Raw genomic sequence first — 27,432 nt, forward strand, 5'->3', positions numbered from 1 at the left:
TAAAGAGAAGAAACAGCTGCTCAGTCCTGTCTGACTCTTTGTGAGTCCATGGACTACACAGTCCATGAAATTCTGCAGGCCAGAATACTGGAATGGGTAGCCTTTCCCTTCTCCAGGGGATCTTCTCAACCCAGGGCTCGAACCCAGGTCTCCCGCACTGCAGGCAGATTCTTTACCAGCTGAGCCACCAAGGAAGCCCAAGAAAACCAGAGTGGGTAGTCTAGCCCTTCTCCAGGGGATCTTCCCGACCCAGGAATCAAATCCTGCATTGCAGGCAAATTCTTTACCAACTGAGCTATCAGGGAAGCCCTGAGGCACCATAGGTGAAGGATAAATACCCAAATGCCTAGCAACGTCTTCAAGGCCCAGCAGCGCAGGTAGCCAGGCCCAGCTCGGCTAGCCCCTCCATGCTGGTCTCGCTCTGCCTTCCTCCCGCCACAGGCCCTACGTGGACTGCTGGCTCCATAGACAGCGCTCTCCTCCTACTCCACACAGGAGTGTTCCCCGTCCTTCATGAAGCCCCAGCCCCAGCCCATTTCCTCAGGGCAGTTCTCCTCCACCCAGAGCACGGAGCAGGTCCTTTGTTACACAGCTTCAGAGGACAGTAGTCCTTTATTCCAGAGCACTGGCTCATCTCATAATCCTACGGTCACTGCAGGGGTTGTCTGAGGAGTGTCTGTCTCCTCTACTGGTTTTAAACTCCATGACAGATAAACTATATCTTCTTTTCAATTCCAGTCATATCCCCAGCTATCTATTTCACAGAAGGTTACACAGGAAAACACATAGACAAATGTTGGTTTTGTTGAATTGTTTTCCCTCAATAGGAAAGAAAAACACATACACATACACACACACACACACACACTCACACGTTGGTATTACCATATGAATCTACTGCCAGGGTAGCTGTTAATAATGTAAGTTCAATAAAATATTTTTAAATCAAAAGAAGAAAAATGTTTGTAGAATCATAGAATCTTAGAATCGTAGGCTGGAAGGGACTCTGTAGAGGCCAACCAGTCCACCTCTGTTTCACCATATTCCTGTTGAACTTATGAATCGTTGCTGTTGTTTAGTCGCTCAGTCGTGTCTGACTCATTGAGACCACATGGACTGAAGCATGCCAGGCCTCCCTGTTCCTCACCATCTCCCAGAGTTTGCCCAAGTTCATGTCTATTGAATTGGTGATGCCATCCAACCATCTCAACTTCGGTCTCGCCCTTCTTCTCCTGCCCTCAATCTTTCCCAGCATTCAGTTCAGTTCAGTTCAGTCGCTCAGTCGTGTCTGACTCTTTGCAACCCCATGAATTGCAGCACACCAGGCCTCCCTGTCCATCACCAACTCCCAGAGTTCACCCAAACTCATGTCCATTGAGTCAGTGATGCCATAAAGCCATCTCATCCTCTGTTGTCCCCTTCTCCTCCTGCCTCCGATCCCTCCCAGCATCAGAGTCTTTTCCAATGAGTCAACTCTTCACATGAGGTGGCCAAAGTAGTAGAGTTTCAGCTTTAGCATCATTCCTTCCAAAGAACACCCAAGACTGATCTCCTTTAGAATGGACTGGTTGGATCTCCATGCAGTCCAAGGGACTCTCAAGAGTCTTCTCCAACACCACAGTTCAAAAGCATCAATTCTTCGGTGCTCAGCTTTCTTCACAGTCCAACTCTCACATCCATACATGACCACTGGAAAAACCATAGCCTTGACTAGACGGACCTTTGTTGGCAAAGTAATGTCTCTGCTTTTGAATATGTTATCTAGGTTGGTCATAACTTTCCTTCCAAGGAGTAAGCATCTTTTAATTTCATGGCTGCACTCACCATCTGCAGTGATTTTGGAGCCCCCAAAATAAAGTCTGACACTGTTCCCACTGTTTCCCCATCTATTTGGCATGAAGTGATGGGACCGGATGCCATGATCTTCGTTTTCTGAATGTTGAGCTTTAAGCCAACTTTTTCACTCTCCTCTTTCATTAGGGTCTTTTAATTATTTTTTAAAGAACTTTTTATGTTAAAGTGTTGAAGAATTGAAACCAAATATATTCTCAGTTCTTCAGAGACTGATCTCTGTATAAAGCACTTTGTACGATGCTGGATTCACAGTAATAATTGTAATTATTATAATTAAAGTAGTAGTATTCTCAGAAAATCTATAATTCTGGGTCGTCCAGATGACCATTTTTGCCTTGCGGTCGCAAATCTTGCCTTGCAGCCCCATTAGTGTGGTCTTTGCAATGTCTCTCACATCTGTTCTTTCTTCTCTTTTCCCACGATCTTTGAAACAAAACTGTGTTTATTTTTCAGCCATTGACTGCATTTTAAAGCTCTCATTGAACTGTCTTAACACTCTGTATCCCAAAGAGGGCGCCAATTTCTCATGAAACATAGTATAGTATTTCACAAAATTCACTTGCTCCCAGTAGTTTTTAAATTTCACAGCGGCCGTAATTTTATCCAGAAAGGTTGTTCCAGTGGCATGTTTATATAAATTAAGCCCTATTGTGTGAATGCTAATTAAAGCGTTTTGCTTCTTCAGAGTAGCTTCAGAGAAAAGCCACACTATTGCTGTTAAATAAGTTGAAGTTACCTTTTTTTTCCAGCAACATCAAATTAAGCATTAAATGGGATTTTAAAAAATGTTTGTTTACAATCTACCAACTTTAGGGTGTGTTCCCATTCTTTGTTGTTGTTTAGTCGCTAAGTCGTTTCTGACTCTTCTCGACGCACAGACTGTAGCCCACCAGGCTGCTCTGTCCATGGGATTTCCCAGGCAAGAGTACTGGAGTAGGTTGCCATTTCTTTCTTCAGGGGATCTTCCCAACCCAGGGATCAAACCCCCATCTCCTGCTGGGCAGGCAGATGCTTTACCACTGAGCCACCCGGGAAGCCTGTTTCCATTCTACTACTGGCTTAAAAAATGACTGGTGGAGCAAGATATTCAGACCTTATGTGTGGGAAGTTAATAGGTTACCACGGGTAGGGGGGTTGTCTGCTGGTTTTGAGTTTTCTTGGCCATAGCTGGAACTGTTCCTATTTTGAACACTTTGTACTGTATGCAGGATGACTGTGAATAGAGGAGGTAACGTGGTTTCTGATCTCAGCCTCAACTAGTCGTTTAGGTTGAGTCCCTGTGCTTTGTGTACATTTTCTCAGGAGAATGATGTGCCAAAGAAGTGCCGAAGTGCTGGTGGGCTTCATAAATTCAGGTAATGGAAGTAGCAGGAAATACAATAATGGTAATGTACTATAGGCCCCCTTATTTAACAGAAACTCATTTAACTAAATTCTACACTCAAAATGTAAAGATTCAGGCACAATTTCAATTATGCCCTTCCAAATTTGAAGGTCCTAGGAGCCTGGCGGGTTACAGTCCATGGGGTCACAAAGGGTCGGACATGACCGAGCAACTAACACACACACACTCACACAGACATACACACCCACGCACACAGGCATTAATTAGCTTATTCTTGCCTCTATAACTGGCTTGGATTCCAAATTCCAGCTTTTCTCTCTATGATCCCTGACTGCCAAGTAATTCGCTGGTACATGGTTACAATGAAGGTTTACCCAGAAAAAATACTACCATTTTGATTGATCTCTAGCCCTTAAAAGTAAAGCCAATGATGAGTAGAGAATCACTGAAACTTTGCTAACTGATTACTCACTGGTGGCTGTTACTCAGAATCCAAACTCCGTCCTTGAGTGGCAACATAGAAATAGCCCTAAGTGAGGGCAAGAGCTGAATTCGCAGCCCCTCTTCTTCATGCACCAGTCTAAAAGGACATTGCCAGGACTTCCCTGGCAGTTCAGTGGTTAGGACTCTGAAATTCCACTGCAGGGGACACAGGTTCAATCCTTGGTCATGGAACTAACATCCTGCATGCCTCATGGCCAGAAAAAAAACAGACACTGGCAAGATCTGCGTATCTTTTCAATAGGAAACCAACATGGTGACAATAACCAAGCAATATTTCCAATTTTCATTTAATTACAAATCTACAACCCATTGCCAAGTTGTTTCCAAGAATTGCCGATAAGTGCTCATACCCATCCTCCTCATTTGATCAGTCGCTTCTGTTACGTCCGACTCTTTTCGATCCCATGGACTGTAGCCCACCAGGCTCCTCTGTCCATGGGGATTCTCCAGGCAAGAATATTGGAGTGGGTTGCCATGCCCTCCTCCCGGGGATCTTCCCAACCTAGGGATCGAAGCCAGGTCTCCTGCATTGGTAGGCAGGTTCTTTACCACTAGCGCCACCTAGGAAGCCCCTGATCAGAGAGTACCACAACTGATTTACCTCACTGATTTTTCCTTGTGATCAGCCAAAAGTTTCCTTTGTCTTACACCGCCCCCACAACTGCAAGGTCACTGTGTGTGCTCACCTTGAAATGCCCATGCTGCATCTTATCCAGCTTCCTCCTTTTCTGACCAGAAGATTCAATCTCCTCTTCTGTAGGGCACAGCCTGAACCCCGTTCATTTTCTTGGGTTTTGGCTGTCCATGACTCCTCCTCTTCCTCTGCCCCTGACACAGCCAACACCCTTATTCTGTTGTACCCCTATGGCAACACCTGGAACCCCGCTAGATTCCAATCCTGTAGACTCAACCAAGAAGGTAATTTTTAAATACTCATTTCATTTAAGTTTGATGCCAAACTTCATTACATTTCTGAAACTTTCAATCTGTCTTCAACAATGAAAACCAGATCAATCAACCACCAACAATATTTGAAGACGGCTGTGTGGAAATGGAGGGTATAAAGACACACGTATCAGTTCAGTTCAGTCGCTCAGTCGTGTCTGACTCTTTGCGACCCCATGAATTGCAGCATGCCAGGCCTCCCTGTCCATCACCAACTCCCGGAGTTCACCCAAAATCATGTCCATCTAGTCGGTGATGCCATCCAGCCATCTCATCCTCTGTCATCCCCTTCTCCTCCTGCCCCCAATCCCTCCTAGCATCAGAGTCTTTTCCAATGAGTCAACTCTTCACATGAGGTGGCCAAAGTCTTTGGAGCATGGTGATAGGGCTGGACGTTGAGTCGGATTTCCACATTCAGTATTTCTATTGAGACATTTGGGGATACGAATTTTTCAATATACCATCTCTGAAATGATCATTTTCCAGTTGGTACATGACTTTAAAATGTATGCCACATTTGCTGGCGTAAAATTCACACACCAAAATCAATCTGTTTAGAAAATGAGTTTGATTTTATAATAAAAGTTAAAAAAAGATTCAATTAGAAATGAGCAGCTGGAAGAAAGCTGTTGCATTATTTAAGAGCATTAATGATACATAAAGGTAAGTGGGTAATAAGAGCTAATTACAAGATGGTTTTACTTCTTATGGGAGTTATAACTTCTGCCTTTCCAGAACATTGTCATAATGACATTTACACATTCCTTTTTTTCTAAAGGAAATTGTGGAATTAGAAAATGATTATTATTTTGAACTCAAATGACAATGCTTCCTTGGGTTCTTATCCAGCTTCCAAAGGATAATTTTGATCCTTTGACAAAAATTTACCTTTACGAACTATTTACCACTGAAATATAGCAGAATATATATAAAATTATTAAAGATTACTTTTAATTGCTGATCTGAACGAGATAAGAAGCAGATGGTATATATGAAGCCATTGAAAATATCAGGAAAAAAACTAAACAAAAATTAGATGCTGGCTAGTGGCTCTGAGAAATGAATTAATTTCTAGAGTCGTTTCCCTTTATTACCTGTAAATATAAGATCACATCTGTAACTGAAGAGCTTGAATGAAATGTCATGTTTGTTGGAAGTTGCCTCTCCCCTCCGACACTGACAATACCAGTTTACTATCCTATGAAACGTCCTTGTTTAGAACTGAAAGAGATACGTGGTATTTTTCAAAGTTGGCATTCAGACTCTCTTGGACCTATTATGTTTGAGAAAGCTTGTTCACGACCCTGGGCACCAGAAGTTGCCTGCAATTGACAAGAATGTGATTTGCACACTGTGTGGAGCAGCCTCGTGGCCCGGCGGCCCGGGGCCCACACTGAGAATTCAGCAGCTATGCGTGCTCACCGGGGCCCCATCATTAACCTGCTGTGGGACCTTCTACAGATCGCGTAATTCCAGCCATGAAAATAAACACAGACACCAATGCCCCAGAATAGATCTGAGGGAATTAGACTGTGTGCACGAAAGCCAGAAACTGCCTTTCTTTCTAACACTGTTGAGGACAGGGAGTGATCAGGCTGTAGGTTACTGCTCTTTGCTTCCAAATAGGCAAACATAAGCAAGGGACTGTACCCAGGAGGAAGTGTGACAGCTGGGGTAAGGGTGAACAGAACTTGAGCAAAATTCAAGAACTGAAAGGTCAATCTCCGGGGCGGTGAGAAAGATTTCTCAGTGATTCTAACTCTTCTGCTGGTTCCATTTGTGGGCAATGACTCTGTCATTCTTGCCGCTTTAGCTCTGTAGCTGAACCTTCCTTTTGATCCTGTTTCTCTTTCTCTGTCTCCCCCATGCCTTCTTGTTTTTTCCTCGTCGGCACTGTTCAAAGGGAAGGAAGAAACTGTTTTTCCACAGCATTATTCATGTCCTCCCTCCATTGTTGGAGCAAGGCAGAATTTCACAGACTCTCTACAACCCAATCACTTTTTAGATGGAAAAATGGGCCCAAGTTCAGTACATGTAAGTCAGCAAGGTAGTAACAGCTACAACTAGTTGCCAGGTCCTTGATATGCCGGTCCAGTATTATTGCCATGCATTGCACTTAGTGTAACGATAAAAAAAACCCATCCCTCCCAAACCTCCCAGGCTGCACTGACCTTCTATTTTTCATATGTAAAAATGGTATTCTATATGCATTACTTCACAAGCTTAGGAATTAGGAGCAGGAGGAGGATTTGATGACACATAAACTCCACTGTTTCATGTATGTAAGACTATTTAATTTAGAATATGAATGTGTATACTTCAAAAGGCAATGTGAAGGCTTCCCTGGTGGCTCAGTGGTAAAGAATCCGCCTGCCAGTGCAAGAGACATGGGTTCGATCCCTGATTTGGGAAGATCCCACGTGTCATGGAGCAAGAAAGCCTGTGTTTCACAACTACTGAGCCTGTGCTCTAGAGCCCAGGAGGTGAAACTACTGAGCCCACACGCTGCAACTAGAGAGCAGCCCGAGAGCAGTGAAGACCCAGCACAGCCAAATACATAAATGAAGCTTTAAAAAAAAGCAATATGATTTTGAATTGCAATCACAAATATGGTTCATCTTTGACCCTGTTTGGCCAGAAATAATATTTTCCTAGAAATATGTATGCTACATTCAGCAAATAACTTTTAAAAATTATAGTAAAGATTAGAATTATGGTTATAACCATGAAAAAAAAAGTCATATTAGTAAAGACCCACATCTGTCCAGTGGTTAGGTAAAGCAAGGAGGTTGTTCAGTCCCTAAGTTGTGTCCGACTCTTTTGTAACCCCATGGACTATAACCCCATGGACATGCCATGGGATTTTCCAGGCAAGAATACTGGAGTAGGTTGCCATTTTCTTCTCCAATGGATCATCCTGTTCACATCTCTTGCATTGGCAGACAGCTTCTTTACTGCTGAGCCACTGGGAATTCCCAAACACTTGGCTAAATGAGGGTCTAAAATCCAGCCCTTTAAGAAGTCTTGTGCCCTGAGAGCTTTCCAGGTGGTAAGAAAAGAAGAACAGTGTCATTTTCAAACAGGTAGGATTGTGGAGGTGTACACTGCCTAGAGCCCAGCTGGGTTTTCCCCCAAAACCAGCAAAAGATAAGCATCTTGAATGTCAGAATTAATTGGCTGTTAGGAGAAATGGTACAAGAAACTCATGATTCTAATGGGTGAGTTAAGTTAGCACATAGCTCTTCCTGGGAGAGGCTATGGAGTCAACTCTGCTAACAAACAGGAAAAAACAACCAAATGAAAACATATGCTGCATTTTCATATGGTGTGATTCCTCACCATCTGTTGAGAAATTATTTAGTGATAATTATTTATATATGTATATGTGCTCAGTTACTCAAGTCATGTCTGACTCTTTGTGACCCTATGCACTGTAGCCCACCAGGCTCCTCTGTCCACGGGATTCTCCAGGCAAGAATACTGGAGCACATTGTCATTTCCCCCTCCTAGGGATCTTCCCAATCCAGGGAATGAACCTGAGTCTCTTGTGTCTCCTGAATTGGCAGGCGGGTTCTTTACTACTAGAACCACCTGAGAAGCTCCAATATATATAAATATTAAAAATCAGAAAAGGGAAATTATTTGAGGATTAATTTGATCATTTGAATTGTAAAATAAGGCCTTATTTTTGTTGCAAGATTATAATATGAAAGGATATGATTTTTCATCATTTAAAAAGATAAATTACTTGGAACAGCAAATAAAAATTAGACTTTGACAGAGTTTTTGAGAGCTTATGCTTAACATTCCATCATATTTTAAGTCATTTATCCTTTTGACCAATAAAATTAAACAATTTATCAAATACCCATAATATATCCAGTTTTTTAACATCTATGCTTTAATGTATTTGATCCTCTCAATCACATCTGAAAATTAGTATGAAATAAAAGAATTTTATTATCTGCTTTTCTCCTCTATAAAAACTAAAAAAATATCATTCAGTTTACTTAAACAAATTACACAGGGGGAAGGAAGTTCCAGAGGGAAGGACATATGTATACCTATGGCTGATTTGTTGATGTATGGCCGAAGCCAACACACCATTGTAAAGCAATTATCCTTCAATTATTGATACAATTTTTAAAAAATCTTTATTTACCATATCAAAAGTTTACAGTATACTTTTTCATGTAGTGTTTTGATCGGAAAGCAAAGCATTGCTTAACTCTATAAGATTACATGGGTGAATTGTACGCAGAGAAGTCATTGTCTTAAGGCATATTTATTTGTCGGAAAGATTTAAGTCCAAAATCCTAGCGTTGTGGCAGTTATAATTGTAGGCAAAACATGACATCGGCTTTGTTCTTTCGATCTTTTAAATAACTCTTCACAAATCCAAGTCAAACACAGAAACAGCTATTTCCACAGAAACAGCCAGAAAAAGAGGTGTGTCTATTATCTGTCTACCCTCTTATCGGCATAAATCTCCATTCTTTCCAGTTCATGCTGCGTGCTCAGTCGCTCAGTTGTGTCCAGTTCTTTGCGACCCCATGGACTGTAGCCCCCCAGGTTCCTCTGCCCATGGGATTTTCCAGGCAAGAATACTGGAGTGGGTTGCCATTTGCTTCTCCAGGGGATCCTCCCAACCCAGGGATCAAACCCATGTCTCCTGTATCTCCTGCATTGGCAGGTGGATTCTTTAGCACTGTGCTCTCTGAGCTGCGGGCCCTGGTGTGGGGTTACAACCACAAGGGGGACAGGGCGCATTCGTTGAATTCACACAAAAGTGCCTTACTGGCCAACAAGAGGCCCTAAGATGTGATTACTTCTCTCATCTTAAAAAATACTGACTCCCTCATTTCTATCGGTCTTTCTTCATCCAAAAGTCATCTTCTTAAGGAGGGCCTCTCTGGCTGCCTAACTAAAATTTAACCCACCTGCGCCCACTATGCACACACACTTTGTACAACATTCCCCTTCCCTGCTGGCTTATTTTTTCTCTTTAGCACATATTATCTGCTATACTAAGCCTTTTTCTCACCTTGTAATATTTGTCTCCTCCAGTAGAATGTCAGCTGTTTTAGGGCAGAGGTTTTGTATGTTTGGTTCACTGTGTCTACATTGTGTGGAAGGATGCCTAGAGCATAGTAGGCACTCAAATGTATTTTAATTTGTTTCAGTGAACAAATACTGCTGTTTTTTAAATGGGAGCAAAACACCTGAGTGAACTCTCCAGGCTGTTTCATCTTCTCAGGGCCATGGATCCCAACCTCTTACACTGGCTCCTCCAATCTCTTCAAATCCCTCCCAGAGGTCAAAACAGCCACCTGGCTATCACTTTCTTCAGACCACTATCCCCCTAGCTGGTCATTCCTTCCAGGTTTCAGTGATGTTCAATAGTCTCTGATCACCTCTGTTTTTTCAATCACTTCATTAAAGTCACCTCCAGCAAGTTCCCTGGCAGTTGAAGTTGCCTTCAAGGATATGGCAAAGGAAATGGAAGGCAAAAATCAGTGGACAAGAAATCTTGTCTTTTTGTCATGCCTAGCAATTAAAACATACTATTTGGTGATGAGGAGACTGTGGTTACAAGTTTCTTTTCCAACACTTGGACAATTTAACTCGAAAGGAAAAAAGCAAAGTCGGTCATGCTGACATGACCCAAATGCTTAATTCAGTCATTGTGTTCAACCTTTCATCATCTTCCCAGACACATAAGAACAGCACTGATATTGCTCCTTAGATGCCTTAAATCTCCAGTGTTCAGATATCTGTATGTCTATACATGGAGACGGCACAGCAACAGTGCAAAGCAGGAGCTGGTCCTTGCTTCTGCCTCCCGCCTCATCCCATACAGACATACAAACTTATATTAAAAACCCCTTCACCATCTCCTACCTTATCACCTTCAGTCCCAACCAATGTGTTACAGAGAAAACATCTTCTTTTGTTATTACATGTTCCTCTTGCCTCCCTTTTACTTTCATCCCTTAGCCTTGTTCCTTTCACCCTTTGTCTGTGTGTATGATAGATTCACAAACATTTGTACACACATATATACTAGTTTCCCCGACATTTCAGTTCAATAGTCCAAATTTCTCTCTCCCTACATCCCTATTCTCCCATAATCAGTAAAAAGAGGCCAAAGGAGAACAAAAAATAGTGATGGACAAAAGAAATATTCAGATAATGACTTCTCTTTAACTTTGGATACAGTGATGTGTGGAGATTTTTAGTGTTTGTCTTTGAATGTCCTCAAAACTTGGATGACTGTGCTATCCTTTAAATGTAAGAATATGAACTTTGGAGATATATAAACTTTAGGTCTTACAGTAATATAGCAATTACATAGTCAGGTGAAATAAGTTTGGGGAGAACATGAGAAAACCAGAACCATTCTACACTGCTGTGGGATTGCCACGGGGTAGAGCCATTCCAGATACAATATGGCAATACCCAGTGAGAGAAAAACTTGCCTTCCAGCACCTGAATGCAACACTTTTCCTTTGTTTTATTGTGGCACACCCTTTGTTGGTGAATATGGGTCAAAATTCCAATCAGAAAATAAGCATAAGAAGCATAGGTCATGCACAGTAAACAACACACACCATAGAACTCCCCCAATTCAGAATAGCAAGGAAAACTCTAATGAACTGTTTAGTGTGTATGTACATAAATATACATACACAAATCTACATACATATATATCCAATACATATAGACATCCACACACACACACACACATTTTAAGAAAAAAGACCTAGATATAAACTGTGATATTATGAATTAGTGTGGTCCAGAACATTGTTAAGCAGCATATTAATGAACTTCAATTGATCTAGTACAAGATACAGTCATGTAATAAAATTAAATAAGGAAATTAGGTATCCTGTTCAAACACTTCTGGTTATAAAATCCATTCTCCTAAAAAAATAAAGATAAATGTAGATTATGTAGGATTATTTTAATTTTTTGTATTTGTTCCTTTTTTTTACAAGTTAAAAGCAACTTTTCTTTTTTTTTTTACAATATTGTATTGGTTTTGTCATATATCAACATGAATCCGCCACGGGTGTACTTATACTCAGTGGATATTTACCAAATACATGAGCCACAAAGCATTGCCTTGCGTGCTCATGAAGTCACTTCAATTGTGTCTGGACTCTTTGTGACGCTATGGACTGTAGCCAGCCAGGTGGGTTGCCATGGCCTTCTCCAGGGGATCTTCCCAACCCTGGGAAGGGCATGGCAACCCAACCCAGGGATCAAACCCTGAGCCTCTTACATCACCTGCATTGGCAGGCCGGTTCTTTACCACTAGCGCCACCTGGAACCCCCTAGTAGAAGTAGAAGGCAAATGACTGACTACAAAGGAGTGTAGACTCAAGAGCTAAACTGGCTAAGCTGAAACCGCCTCCACCAGCTTCCAGAGCCAGTTACTACATCTCTCTGTGGTTCAGCATCTGTACAATGAGAGCGAAAACAGGACCTACTCCATAGGACTGTTATTAACATGAGTGCAGTGTTTAGAATGTAGCACCTGGTACCTGAAAGGTACCCGGGTACCCATGTACGTTTATATTAGATAAAAACTGGAGAAGGTCTACATTTGGAGAATTAAAAAAGGCCTCACAATTATTTGCTTATGAGTATGTTTTTGCAAGAACTTTCATTTCTGACCCCTAAAGAATTCGTTTTAAACTTCCACAGATTTTTCCCATGAAGTGAGCCAAATGGTAAACACAGGACTCCTGAGAGCTTGGGGTCAACTTCTTACCAGCTCTATTCTGAGGCGCAGGGAAGGGGGAAGCCTCTTCAACTGTAACAGCCACTAGAACAAGGCCCTTCCCACCTCTTACATGCAACAGTATAGAAAGTTGCGGGCTGGGAAAACAGCCCTCCACGTCTGCATACAGGTCTCCCATCTTCTCTTCTCAGTGCTGACTTACTCCCTCCCACATGCCTTCCCATCCACATTGGTCCCCCTTTCCTCCCATCCCCACCCTGGGGCTTCCCATCTCTTTTTTTATCCCTTGTCCTTATTTCTTGTTCCTTTCTCTTTGTATTTGTTCTCCTCTCACTTTGTATTTGTTACCTTTATTTTAGCTCAGCTGGTAAAGAATCCACCTGCAATGCAGGAAACCCCAGTTTGAATCCTGGGTCAGGAAGATCCCCTGGAGAAGGGTTAGGGTACCCACTCCAGTATTCTTGGGCTTACCTGGGGATTCAGAAGGTAAAGAATCTGCCTGCAATGCGGGAGACCTGGGTTCGATCCCTGGGTTGGGAAGGTTCCCTGGAGGAGGGCATAGCAACCTAATCCAGGATTATTGCCTGGAGAATCCCATGGAGAGAGGAGCCTGACGGGCTACAGTCCATGGGGTCGCAAAGAGTTGGACATGACTAACACATTCACTTTAATTTTATCTTGTAGTTGTCCACTCCCTTTTACATTTAACTATAAAGAGAGGTAGGGAAATTAAAGAGCATGAGTGAATTGGAATAGTACCCATTTTTAAAAATATCTACCATGTTCCAGATCCTTGATGTTCATTGTCTCCAATCTTCACAATAACTTTGAAAAAGCTATTATTTGTTCTCATTTTATAGTTGAAGAACAGATACAGAGGAATTGGGTGACCTGCCAAAGCCACACAGAGAGAATTTTATCCCACACCTTTACAGCTCCTTCATCTGTTTTCGGCCCAACATCACCGCTTCATAAGTGAATTGAACTACTTACTGTACTTTTTCCTTGTTAACTTTTTATGCAACTTAAAGGTTAATTTCCATTTATAGTTTTTACAAAATATGTTCCATATTCCTCCTCTATACAATACATCCTTGAGCCTATATTACACCCAACATCCTGTATTCCCATTCCCCAGCATCTTTACTGCCCCTCTCCCCCTTTCAACTGGTAACCACAATTTTTTTTTTTCATTTTAATGTCTTTTTAACACCAAAACCATTTTGCATTGGGGTATATCCAATTAACAACATTGTAGAAGTTTCAGGTGAACAGCAAAGGGACTCAGCCGTATATATACATATATCCATTCTCCCCCAAACTCCCCTCCCATCTAGGCTGCCATGTAATATTAAGCAGAGCTCCATGTGCTATAGGATAGGTATTTGTTGGTTATCCATTTGAAATATAGCAGTACATGTACATGACCTTCCCAAAGTCCTTAACTATCCCTTCCACCTGGAACCATAAGTTCATGGGAACCACTGGTTTTGAGCTTTATCACACTTCTAAAACACAACGAGAACAAAGAGTTGAAAATAAACCTATTCTTAGAGACTTTTCAAACATACATTATCTTCGTACCCCCATGTACACACCCATATACATGCACACCCTGTAAATATAGCAAAGGATATACACTACTATGTATGAAATAGAAAGCTAATATAGAAACCTGCTGTAAAGGGGACCCTACTCAGTGCTCTGTGGTAGCCTAAATGGGCAGGAAATCTAAAAAAGAGGGGATATATGTGTACGTATAGCTGAACACTTTGCTGGACAGCAGAAAATAACATGACATTGTAAAACAACTATACTCCAATACAATTTTTTTTTTTTTAATGCAGTTCCCAGGTCAAGGATTTGGGACCAACTTCACGGGCATTGACCTGAGCAGTCACAAATGACACTCACTTAGTTTAATGCTCTGCCATCACCATGATGAATTTTTTAATAATTTGTTAAAAAATAAGCACAGCAAACTGAGTGTGTGTGTGTGTGTGTGTGTGTGTGTGTGCTCAGTCGAGTCCAACTATTTGCGACCCCATGGACTATAGCCCACCAGGTTCCTCTGTCCATGGGATTTCCCAGGCAAAAATATTGGAGTGGGTTGCCATTACCTCTGCCAGGGGATCTTCCCAACCTAGGGATCAAACCCGCATCTCTTGGGTCTCCTGCATTGGCAGGTGGATTCTTTACCACTGAGCTACCTGGTAAGCCCAAATATAGCAAAGAAGGGAGAATAATGTCAAGAAGTGAGTAGAAAAGAAAGGGGCAAGGACACCAAGGGAAACCCTTGCCTGTTTTCTCTCCTTGTTGATTTTGTCTGTGATTAGTCGTGTTCATTACAAGTCATGGGCTCAGAGATTTTTAGAGTTCAAAGTGGTCTTGGAGTCCATACAAAATAACTTCGTTTTTCAAATGAGGAAGCTGCAACTCAGAGAAATGAAATGATTTGCCCCAAACACATAGATTTACTTTCTGCTCTACCTGGATATGGGCTTCCCAGCTAGCTCAGATAAGAATCTGCCTGCAATGCAGGAGACCCAGGTTCAGTTGGGAAGACTGAACCCAGGTCTGATACATTGCAGGCAGGGGTTGAGAAGATCCTCTGGAGAAGGGCTTGGCAACCCACTCCAGTATTCTGGCCTGGAGAATCCCATGGACAGTGAAGCCTGGTGGGCTACAGTCCAAGGGCTTGCAAAGAGCTGGACACGACTGAGCAACTAACACATACATATATACAATCTGGATCAGCTGGTTGAATTAATACTCATAAGAGGCTCATTGACCAGCAAGTCCTAGAAGTCCCAGCATCCCAGAGTGAGAGTGTTTCCAGACTGGAGGCGTATTCACCAAGACAGCTATGAGCCACTGGCACCTCAAACTCTCCAGGTGCCCAAGAGGAATCTAGATAGTCTTAATATACCTCAGAAAGTCACTGAGCACAAGTTCGTGTGCCCAACGCACAGTGAGGCCAGACAACACGGAAACGTCAGAGTTTAGAGCAGACGAAAGTTGATTTCAGGACAATGCAAGGAGACCTGTGGCTCCTGCCCCAAAAGGCCCCAGACTTTCTGAGGGGTTTCAGCAAAGCATTTTTAACAGCCAGGTGAGAGGGGGAGAGTCACAGAGTAAGTGGTCATCTTGTGCACAGTTCTCTGACTGGTTGACTGATTGTGAGATAGGTAACAGGGTGGCTAATTTTAATCAGTCCTTGGGTACCAGTAGGTCTGAGGGCTACATGCCCAAGACTATCAGGGAGTTAATTCCTTCTATTTGGTTGGTGGTTTTTAGCATCTGAAAAACTCAGGAAAGATGCATGAGATACCATTATCCAAGCACCTTAGAGAGGAACTACGGCAGAGGATGTGGGGGAAGGGTCCTGTTTGGTTACAAGAATTGGAAATTAGTGTTTCAAATGAATGTATGAAAGACAAGCTCTTAAGATATACGGCATTAACTTCTAACGCAGTTAGCCTCAGAGGGTACCGGATGTCAAAATAAACCTCTGTTTCCTTATAATTTCCAAAAAAAATTATATACATAGACACACATATATGATCAATGATGCAATGATAAGCATGAGTATTCGTTCCTGTAACTACTCCTCTCACGCAGTACCTTTCATGCTAAGTAACTAACAAGTATCGTAGAATTAGGATAGAGCATTAAGATAAACTAAGAGTGTCAGGGGAAATGAAGGGAAAAGAATACAGATATGCTATTTTACTATCTTAGTATCGGTGTTAATGTCTTCTTGAAGGTACTGTAACAATAGTTGGCTCCTGGGCAGTTGCTGTTGTTTTTTTTAAGTTAATACCGCATTTATCAGGACGTTAGTCCCTTCCCACCTGGTGAGCAGCATGTCCCCTCATTGGAATCTAAGAAGGAGCTAGTGTATACTGAAACCAGATTTGATGCTTAGAAAATCCTTGAGCTGTTAAAAGGCACACCTGTGTTGTTTGGCAGCTGAGTTGAATCTCAAGTAAAGAATTTGTGCAAATCTCTGGTTCAGTCGGCTAAACTGGTTTCACTCCCATTGAACAAGTGTGGGGTGGAGGAATCCTCTATTTTTCCTTAACAACCATAATAATGCCAAATAAATAACTTCCGATGTTAAGTCTCAGCAGCTTAGTTCTCAAATGTGGAGAGGCTCAGAATATATTTCAGGCCATTTAATGTCTTTATGTCAAATTTATTATAAATTAGTACTATTCATACCAGAAAAGAAACAATGCTTATTTTTTTTGGAAAGGCCAAGTTAATGTTAATTAAGACGTTATCTTGAATAATTTGGAGAAGTAACTTTCTAACTGTATCACTTTTGTGTTTAAATTAAGAATGGTTTGTTATGACTAGTTACATAAAAAGTTCAGTAAACTGAATCCTAAAGAAAATAAGGAAGCATTTATCAGTTGAAAGGTACTCTGTAAAAGGGTTTTCAGATTAACTGCAAAGGTTATTTGGGACTCTAGAATCTTAAAGTGAAATAGGTCATTTATCCATTACTTCCTTTAAAAAGACTCTCTTCAATCTGTCTTCCTTTTTTTGGACATTCTTAATTTGGATGATGTGGTTTCTTCTGACTAAACTGGTTTTGAAAAGCTTAAGATATAAGACATTTCTAAGTAAATACTTGATTCACTACATAATATTCTTTAGGTGTTAAGGAAAGTTAATAGTTTTCATCCTTCGGTCAGGTACTTGTGGGCTCTAAGAAGTCACTCTTCATAGTTAATATGCAGTACACGCCAGCGAAGAGAAGTCTGGGGCTGTGAAACCTCACGGAACAGACAAAGGATAAAAGCAAAATAAAATTAGTCAAGTCCACAGGCATAACGACCCTGGTCTGTTTCAGCTGGCAAAGGAACTAATAGTGCTGCCACACGGTTCATAATTTATGGGCTGTTTGTGGTATTTTCAACCCTTTTGAAGCTGTGTCTTATGATCTCTATAGTAAAAGAGTATTTCTTTTTTCAACGTTTTCAACCAAGAAAAGTGAAGTGAAGTGAAGTCGCTCAGTCGTGTCCGACTCTTTGCGACCCGTGGACTGTAGCCCACCAAGCTCCTCCGTCCATGGGATTCTCCAGGCAAGAATACTGGAGTGGGTTGCCATTTCCTTCTCCAGGGGGTCTTCCCGACCCAGGAATCGAACCCAGGTCTCCCACATTGCAGGCAGACGCTTTAACCTCTGCACCACCAGGGAAGCCCAGGAATATTCTTTTTCTCTATAACACAAATCATCCAGTTTGCTAAATTGACTTTATATACATGAATCTCAACTGGTCAGAGCTGTGATGTCCAACCTGACCACGCATTACAAGTTTTGGAAAAATCACTCCCAGAGGCACCCCGAGAGATTCTGGATTACACGGTCTGGTGATGTGGCAGAGTCTTCCTTGGAGGTCCAAGCTAGAATTTAGAATTTGTTTCCTCCGAAAGCTATATTGCAATGATAGGTTTGTGGATATTTTAAGTACAGTTTGCAAAACTACATTATTTGTTAAATAAATCTGTGGGGGCTAGTCTGAAGCACCAAATTATTCTTCACAGTTGTTTTTGTAAAACCATGTACCTGTGGTTCCAAATGATGGCATTCATAACCAATTTATTAATAAATTAGGATCTTCATGAGTCTTTAAGGTCACAATACTAGACTTATTGTGTGTCAAAAGTAAGTCAGGGTCTTGCAGAAAAAGAATCAACAATTTTAGTGAGAAACTACCATGAGGAAGACACAAGCAAACAAAGACACTCAAACAAGGCCAGGAAATAAAGTCCCAAACCGACATCTGTGCACATTTTACCTTTTGGAAAGTCCATAGGGAATGTTTTGGATTATGACTTCTTGTGTTGTTTGAACAGTAAATTGGATTAAAAGAAAGCAGATCATCCAGAAAGAAATATGACATAGAAATAATGATGTAAATATGCTGGAGGGTATGAAACCAGAAAATAAAATCATTTTGAAATGGCAAATCATACAAAAGAATAGAGGACACCTTGTTGTCAATACTCAAACTGGATCCCCATTTAGCTGGATCCCCCAGTAAACCCAACATTACACAGCACGACAAGCTGGGACCAAGAGGAGCATAGTAGTGGAATCACGTCTGCATTCCACCAGGTAAACTGTCTTCACCAGTATTCCCATTCACACAAGCCGTGAAATGGTCAAGCACACACATACACACTTCCCAAGAGCTGCTGCATGGCCCAAAAGTAGGACTTAACTCATGTTTTCTCAGTGCAAATCACGGCAGTTGCATGGATGTTAAAGAGAGACAGATTTGGACTCAACAGAAACAAAAACTTGCTCAAAGGCTGTCAGTACAAAACAAAACCAGAGCACACACCTTGCCACTCGCTAAAACCTGAAGTTCTGAAGGTTAGAGCGTGAACTGAATATTATCTCTAGAAATACGATGATTGTGTTGAGTGTGGAGTGTGTCCATACAATCTCCAATGGTCCTCCCAAATCTGTTCGGATGTTTCTATAATTCAATGCTCTCTCTTCTCCAGAAACATCAAATCACTTCTAATTTCATTCTATACTCGTATATTATTTTTTTTAAGTGACAAAGGGGAATTGAGAAATTCTTCACAATGAACCAAAGGGTCCCTGCATAAACATTGTGAAGCAGGCTTGTTGTTCAGTCACTTAGTCGTGTCTGACTCTCTGTGACCCCATGAACTGCAGCATGCCAGTCTTCCCTGTCCTTCATTATCTCCCTGAGTTTGCTCAAACTCATGTCCATTAAGTCAGTGATGCCATCCAACCATTTCATCCTCTATCACCCCATTCTCTTCTGGCCTTCACTCGTTCCCAGCATCAGGGTCTTTTCCAATGAGTCAACTCTTAGAATCGGGTGGCCAAAGTATTGAAGCTTCAGATCAGCACCAGTCCTCCCAATGAATATTCAGGGTTGATTTCCTTTAGGAAACAGGGTTAGCTAGCTTTATTATAGCACTGATTTAAAGGTTCATTCCAAGAACTTTGGACCTCCCAGGTGGCTCAGTGGTACAGAATCTGCCTGCCAATGCAGGAGACACAGGTACAAATCCCTATTTCGGGAAGATTCCTTGGAGGAGGAAATGCAACCCACTCCAGTATTCCTGCCTGGAAAATCCCATGGACAGAGGAAACTGGCTGACCTACAATCCATGGGATTGGAAACAGTCGGACACAAAAGAGCACCCTGGCACCAAGAGCTTTAAAGGGACAAACAATAAAGCCAGTCTTTGTTCTCTCATTTTTGCGCAAATGTGTGACCTCTGGAGCCAAAAGTACACCCTGATCTTTAAGTTTACTTTCAGACAGCAATGAAGGAATGAGTTTATCTCTCAGTTGGATGCTAAAGGTGGAGCTGGTAAAAAAAAAAAAAAAAAAAGTAAAACAAGATGCAGAGAAGCTGAAACAGACCATCGTAGAAGAGACTCAGAAACGGAAGGAACCCACAGGAAAATGTCTTAAATGCATGTCCTACGTGTAGTGCATTGGTATCAGCAGGCCAGCGTTGTGACTGGAACAGTCACGATCAGGACTGTAAAGAAGGTCCCCTTGCAGCCTGGGCTCTGCACAGACCGCTGTTCTGAATTGAGGTCTGTGTCACCCACCTCCCTGCAATGACCTTCTGCATGCCGCCGGGCCGAAAGGAACTGCAGAAGCTCAGGGCAAGGCTGACTTCGAGCCCAGAGGTGCAGTGATCGCTCCTTGACAAGCTGAACTGGGTCACCCAAAAGAGCGTGGCACGAAAACCTTTAGAGTTCAGCGGGCCAAGGGCTGCGTTAGCAGGCCGTGTCCTTTCCGGGCATCAAAAGCCTTTCTTTTTTTTTTTGTTCTGCTTTTACAAGATACTCTGAACGCCAAGCTACTGCCAATGGGTAGAGCCGGGGAGGGGAAAGAGGGTGGATGCAGCAGGTCGTCCACATTCGGCTGCCAATTTGTTCAACAGGAGAGCCCCTCTCCACGGTGCCTCGGCCCCGAGATGGCGAGCAGGGAGTGGGGAGCCGCAGGGACGCGCAGGGTCGCGTTGGGCCAGCAGGCTGGAGGGGAACCCGGGCAGCAGCTCCGCGCGAGCCGTTCCTGCTCCCCGAGGGCGCGTCCCGGGTCCGCGCGCGCCCCCTAGCGCCGGGTCCGCGGGTGGGCGGGGCGACGGGGGCGGAGCCGCGGGGCCGGGCGTGCGGGGGTCGCTGTGCGGCCGCCGAGTGGGGAGCACGAGAGCGAGCGCGGCGGCAGCGGACGGCATGGCGAGCACGGCGTCGGAGATCATTGCCTTCATGGTCTCCATCTCCGGCTGGGTGCTGGTGTCCTCCACGCTGCCCACCGACTACTGGAAGGTGTCCACCATCGACGGCACGGTCATCACCACCGCTACCTATTGGGCCAACCTGTGGAAGACGTGCGTCACGGACTCCACGGGCGTCTCCAACTGCAAGGACTTTCCTTCCATGCTGGCGCTCGACGGTCTGCATCCCCTAGCCCCCCAGCCCCAGACCCTCGCTCTCTCCCCTCCGCCCGCGGTTGGGCGCCCGCTGAGCCTCACGACCGCCGGCGGGACCCCCCCACCCCAGCCCCCAGCCGTCCGCCCCGGACTCCTTCCCAAGCCCGACCGCGCTTTCCCTCTCGGTCCCTGGAGGAGCCGGGGAAGAGTCCCCGGTGCCCGTGGCCCGCCTTCCCCGGACATCTGTCCCGAGGGGGCGCCTGTTTGAGCCCGGATCCCCGGGGCGGGTGAAAGGGGACGCGCAGAACCGACCTGGGTGGGGTGGGTTCCTCTCAGGCGACTGGGATGGAGGGAAGCAGGTCTGCTGTCCTAGGAGTTGAGGACTGAGTTTTGGGACCCCGCCTTTCTCTTGAGAACTGTTGGAGCAGAGAGTCACGGAGAGGCGGCTTGCCCTCTCCAGCCAGCACTCCCAGAAGGGCTGGATTCTGATTTAAACGGACTCGTCAAAGCAAAATCTGCTTGTTCTGAACTCCTTGTAGCCATTTCATTCGTGGCTTAAAAAGTGGGCTGGGGGAAAGGAAACATACTGCAGGGGCAACCCCCCTCCAAAAAAAACCGCTAAGTATCTGCAAATGGATCTGCTGGGCTTTAACTTTTGCTGTAAATTTTAGGAAAATAAATAGTTCTTGCTTGTGCAGCAGAGAGTAGCCGAATCCTGGCCACCCAGAATCTTGTGCGGGGGAAACTGACAAGTTCTGTGCGGCTCTCCTAAGTCCGCATCTGCTGCCAGTTGTTCATGAGACTGTTTTCTAGGCTGTTCTTGTTAGCTGCGCTGTATAAGGTATTGTATTAGAGCAACAGGTGTTCACAAAGAAAACTGGCTATTTTTAGTTTCAAGAGGAATGGTACCTGTCCAGGCGGTGACACTGATTGCTCAAGTTCTAGGCTCCTTGCTCCCAGGATTTCACAGCACATCGTTCCTGGCAGAAACTTTAAGAGAGTCATTTACATGAGTTCTCGGTTTGAGGTGTTTTCTTTTTCTTTTATTACCGCACAGCAAGTCTTTGTTTGCGTAGCTGAGTAAATAACAGACAAAATTTAACTCCCCTGAGATGGTGCTTGCCACGAAAAGCAAACTCTTGCTCAACAGAGGTATTTGGTGGAAACCCCGCCGAAGGGAATAGGTATCTGGTTTTAGATGAGTGACACCTGGGTCTGCCATGGTGGTGTGTAAAATAAGTAGCTGGGATGCCACTTATGGTCTGGAATGACTGTTGAATTTCCTGTGCCCTGCAGAGCACACATCCAGATAGATGTTTGAACAGGCAGGCTCGTTTCTGTGGTTTCCATTTAGGAATATGGATTGACAGTTGTTGTTCTAAACACGTTCGTTCTTCTCTTGTAACTGTCTTGTCACTGAGAGGCTGCCAGGCAGGTGCACTTTCTTCTATGGGACAGTTGGGGGACAGAGGTGGCAATCAAGAAATAAATACATCATGAAAATGATTGGGTGTAGAATAGTGAAGCCCTCACCCTGTGTGTGTCAGGTGAGAATAGACATCATGGTCAAGATCTGGGGGCATGGGAACTTTGCTGGTGGTCTGTGGACTAAGACTCTGAGCTCCCGATACAGGATGCCCAGGTTTGATCTCTGGTCAAGAAACTAGAACCCCCATGTCCCAACTAAGACCTAGGGCAGCCAAATAAAGGATTCCCAGGTGACTCAGTGGTAAAGAATCTGCTTGCCAATGCAGGACAAGCAAGAGACATGGGTTCAATCCGTGGGTCAGGAAGATCCCCTGGAGAAGGAAATGGGAACCCACTCCAGTATTCTTGCTGGTAAAAATCCCCTGGACAGAGGAGCTTGGCAGGCTACAGTCCCTGAGGTCGCAAAGAGTCGGACACGACTGAGCTACTGAACACACATACAGGCACACATATGAATAAATAAATAACTTTTTTTAAGAAAGATTTGGGGTCCAGAGAGGTAGTGAGGAGGAAGAAGAGCATACCTTTCAACCATCCAGCTCTAAAGAAGAGGCATGACATTTGTATACAACTCCGCTCACAAAATGGCCTTCCACGTGTGCTGTTGTGTCTAGAAAATGACTTTACAAAACATAAATGACATCACCGCTTGTTCTGCCTTGTTTTCAAGTTAATAACATAGCTTTCCAAGTCAGTACCTATAGAAATGACTCTTTAACGACTGCATGAATACTGTTAAATAAACTGGTTTATTTAACGACTTACCCACTGTTGGACGTTGGGTAAAGCCTTCCTAGGTTTTCACTGTCGTTAGCGCTTTACGGAAAACCTTTCTGTTTGCTTCTTTGTGCGTATGTGTGTTTCTGTAGTGTAAATACTGAGAAGTAGTATTGTCAGAGCAGCCTTCATTTTATTAGTCAGTTTATACTGCCAGATTAAGTCCACCTAGAGTATGAGAATACCCATTTCTCTCTACATTCTCACCACTAAGTTTCTCATCCAGTTTAATGGGCAGCAACCTATCACGTTATTCTTCTAGTTGGCATTTCCCTGATTACTGGGATTTTGACCATTTTATCATATACTTGTTGATCACTTTTTTTCCTTTTATGAGTTGCTTGTCTGTATCTTATGCCCATGGTTCGGTTATTTCCTCTTGGTTTAAATGATTTTTTTTTTTTTAGATTATAGATGTGGGTCTTTGATTTGTTAGATATGTTGCAATCTCAGCCCATTGCTTGTCTTTTAAATGTGGGTGTCTTTTCTCATACAAAACATTGAAATGTATCCTATAATCCAGTGTATCAGTCTCATCGTGCTGGCTCAGCTTCTCGTGGCTTAAGAGGGCATCGCCTATCCCAAAGTGATCATTTACTTTTCATTATCTCCCAGGATAATATTTGAAGGGGGGAGTTCAGCCACGCAGCTACATTTTTCCCTGTAGAGAGAAGTCAGTTCCCCCCACTTACAAGTGGAACTTCCCAGAACAAGCCCGTTTGCTTGTTGATGCTGTGCAGTGAACTTTCGGGGCAGCCACATGTGCTTGGATGCTGGCCCTCAGTCAGGTCCTGCCCATAGCATGGTCCACTTGGACTTCTTGATATTGCATTTGAAGTGAAGGGAGAAAGCTGCATTAGCAGGGGGTGTTGTGGCCGCAGCCCTGAGTAAGCCAACCCTCCCCTTAACCCAGGCAGAAAAATCCAAGGGAGAGAGAAGGCTCACAGTGCTTCCCTGTCTCATCTTAGGTGGAAGAACGTGTCTCTTGGACACAGAGGATGGGGTCATTATTCTGAATTTCCTGTATGAGGTCAAAGCTCTGATTCCTCATTGTCAAGAGGTATTATTGTTATCCCAGTTTTCCCTATAAGGAAGAAGCTAAATGCACAGATTGAATGTAATGCCATGTTAAGATTCCAACTCTAATTTCTGCCTAGAATCAATCTTAGTGTTAGAGACAGGAAGCTTTGATGTGTTTCTTACCACTCACCAGACACTTAGTTCATATTATTCCTCCTGTGAAGTAAGTGCTGTTCTCCCTGGGTTTTACAGATGAGATAGCAGGCTTGGAGAGATTAGGGAATGTAGTCAAGGATACACAGCAGGTAAAGAGAGGAACCGGAGCTGAAATTCAGAGTTCGTGTTTGCCCCTCATACCATCCTTCTCACAAAGGATCTGCTAAAAGCACATTCTTTTTTTTTCTTTCTTCCTTCAATCAACAACTAGCAAGAGTGCTGCTAGGAAATTGTCTCCACCAAGTGGATATTTTTATTTCTGCTAGTTGGAAAATAAGGTACGTGTGGAAAACATTTAACTTTTACGGGACACCTTGAAGGTTTCCTCCAACGGAATTCATTAAGGTCATGGTATTTTACTAATTGAAAAACCCACGGTTGAACGAGCTGGTGATTTCTGTTTATTGCTAACCCATATTCCTTTCAAAGCACCACTTGAACTACAGCTGGGAAGCATTTTAAGCTATGCTTTAGTGTTTTTTTTTTTTTTCAGTTTATGCCATCTATTTTTGTTAGTGGGAATGTTTGTCATTTTTTCCAAGGAAGTTAACTATAAATTATACTTCAGAGAACTTCTGAGCAAATATGTTCATGCCTCAGCACTTTAATGTGTTAATTAGCTATTAACGGTGTCAGTAAATTAGACCTGTCAAAAATAATAGCCTCCTTGACTAGGTTTTTACCACCACTTCACTTGAGGGTGTTACTTACAAATTTTGACCTCCGGAACTGTTAAAAAGCAAGGTTGTAGAAGTCTGCTTTGCAAAAGATAAACTCAAAGAGTTTGTGGGAAGTCACCCAAGGCTTGAGTCTGTGGGTGTTTTAAGAACCAGTAGCCCCTAATTTACAGACCTCGAGCCTACCAACAACTGCGTTCCATTTATGGCTGGCAGTGGAGTTTATCCCAGGAACTCCAGACCCTGCAGTGCCTTCCTTTGTGCGTGTGCTGTGTGTGCTTAATCGCTCAGTCATGTCCGACTCTTTGCAACCTCGTGGCTCCACTGTCCTTGGGATTTTTCATGCAAGAATACTGGAGTGAGTTACCACTCCCATCTCCAGGGGATCTTCCCCACCCAGGGATCGAACGCCCATCTCCAACATTGTGGGCGGATTCTTTACTGTCTGAGCCACCAGGGAAACCCTTTATGCATGTGATGAGTTAGCAACTTATTGCTACTCTTCTCATGGTAGGCAGAGTTACCTTCCCCTCCACATCAGGGTTCTGGTTGGTTCTGATGAAGGACTGACATCATCAGAATCTGCTCTCTCTCTAGCTCTCCTCTTGTGCCAAGAGGGCAGAGCCAGTCTTTTTGTAGGTATCAGAGCTGAGACAGGAGAACCGAGTGAGAAATTCAGAAAAAAATAGTATGAGTAATGGTTAAAGTTTAAAGCCTACTGTTATTTTCCCCAGTCATATTAAGGGGTGAATGCACCAGCTTGGGATTCTGACCACTGTGTACCATCTGGGAAAATGCATTCCACGTTCTGAGTGATCAAATTGTAGACTTAACCGTTTGCACGGCTTGTGTATTTTCTGTACACAAAGTCTATGAGATTACTAAGGTAAATGCAAATTATGGTGGATGATAAGGTTTTCTAGAATAGTTTTTTTAAAAAAACATTATAATAGAGGTTATGGGCTTCCCAGGTGGCATTAGTGGTAAAGAATCAGCCTGCCAGTACAGGAGATGCAAAGATGTGGGTTCAATCCCTGGGTCGGGAAGATCCTCTGGAGAAGGGAATGGCAACCCATTCTAGTATTCTTGCCTGGAGAATCTCATGGACAGAGGAACCTGGTAGGCTACAGTCCATGGGGTCACAAAGAGCTGGACATGACAGAGGCTATTAGTACTACTAAATCACACATACACTTTCTAGTGTGTTTAAGATTGCAGTAAGAATCAGCTAAAACATCTCAAAACCATAGGTTGAAACAAATGTCAAAAATTTTTTTGAAACCACACTGTCCCAGTAGCTCTGGTGGTAAGTGATGAGCTAGTTGCGGTTTCTCTGGAGGACTCTCTTTAACCTTGCAAGGGGGAGGGAGGTGGGAGGGGTGTTCAGGATGGGGAACACATGTACAGCTGTGGTGGATTCATGTCAATGTATGGCAAAACCACTACAATATTGTAAAGTAATTAGCCTCCAATTAAAATAAATTTATATTAAAAAAAAAAAAAACCTTGCAAGGAACTAACAGGCTTCCTCCCCCTGTGCTTCTGCCGCTCCCTGGGTTTGGCTGGGGGACTTGAGGATTGCAGCTTAAAATGGAGCTGAGTTAGCATTCCGCAGCAAACACACAGATCACCCTTGCAGCACTATTACTACCAAAATAAGCCTCCCTTATCCTGTTTTGCAAAAAATAAGTTTCTTTTACTGGGTTTTTTTTTTTTTTTTTTGACAGCCTCACCATCAGTAAAATTATTTTCTGTCTGGAAACAGTTCACACTATAAAATGGAAGATTGTTGTCCTTGCTTTCTGCATTTGGGGTGTTGTTCAATTGCTAAGTCAGGTCTGACTCTGCGACCCCATGGCTTGCAGCACGCCAGGCTCCTCTGTCCTCCACTGTCTCCCAGTATTTGCTCAAACTCATGTCCATTGAGTTGGTGATGCATCCTAACCATCTCATCCTCTGTTGTCGCCTTCTCCTCCTCTTGCCTTTAATCTTTCCCAGCATCAGAATCTTTTCCAATGAGTCAGCTCTTCACATCAGGTGGCCAAAGCTTCAGTTTCAGCAACGGTCCTTCCCGTGAATATTCAGGACTGATTTTCTTTAGGATTGACTGTGGTTTGCATTTGTAGAGGCCTAAATTTGTTCAATTAATTAGAACATCTTCTGGATACTCTTCAAAATGGATCCTGGGGATAGGAATAAAACTTAAAATTTTATTTTTTGACCAAGAAACATGGCCTGGAGGCCACCTTCCGGCATTATTCCCTGAATATATGATTGTTGTAGCCTTAGAATTATTACTTATGTGATTATCATAGCCTTTGCCTGAACACAGTAGGAAATGACTTGGTGTATCTTGGCACTTATGAGTTTTTTCAAATTAAAAAGTTCAATTCCAACTGTAAACCCGAT

The 27,432-nt window shown here is 43.2% G+C and overlaps 1 protein-coding gene across 1 annotated transcript in view; it reads left to right on the plus strand.

Moving 5' to 3' along the window:
* The window catches only part of LOC128057730 (claudin-10), a 97,041-nt gene that overhangs the window by 56,753 nt on the left and 12,856 nt on the right, over positions 1-27,432 (plus strand). Inside the window, exon 2 of the mRNA XM_052650223.1 lies at positions 20,641-20,868. Within this exon, the coding sequence (XP_052506183.1) occupies positions 20,641-20,868 (228 nt within the window). The remainder of the gene's footprint in view (positions 1-20,640; positions 20,869-27,432) is intronic.

This window comes from Budorcas taxicolor, chromosome 12 (genome assembly GCF_023091745.1).
Source record: "Budorcas taxicolor isolate Tak-1 chromosome 12, Takin1.1, whole genome shotgun sequence".
Classification (NCBI taxonomy): Eukaryota; Metazoa; Chordata; class Mammalia; order Artiodactyla; family Bovidae; genus Budorcas; species Budorcas taxicolor.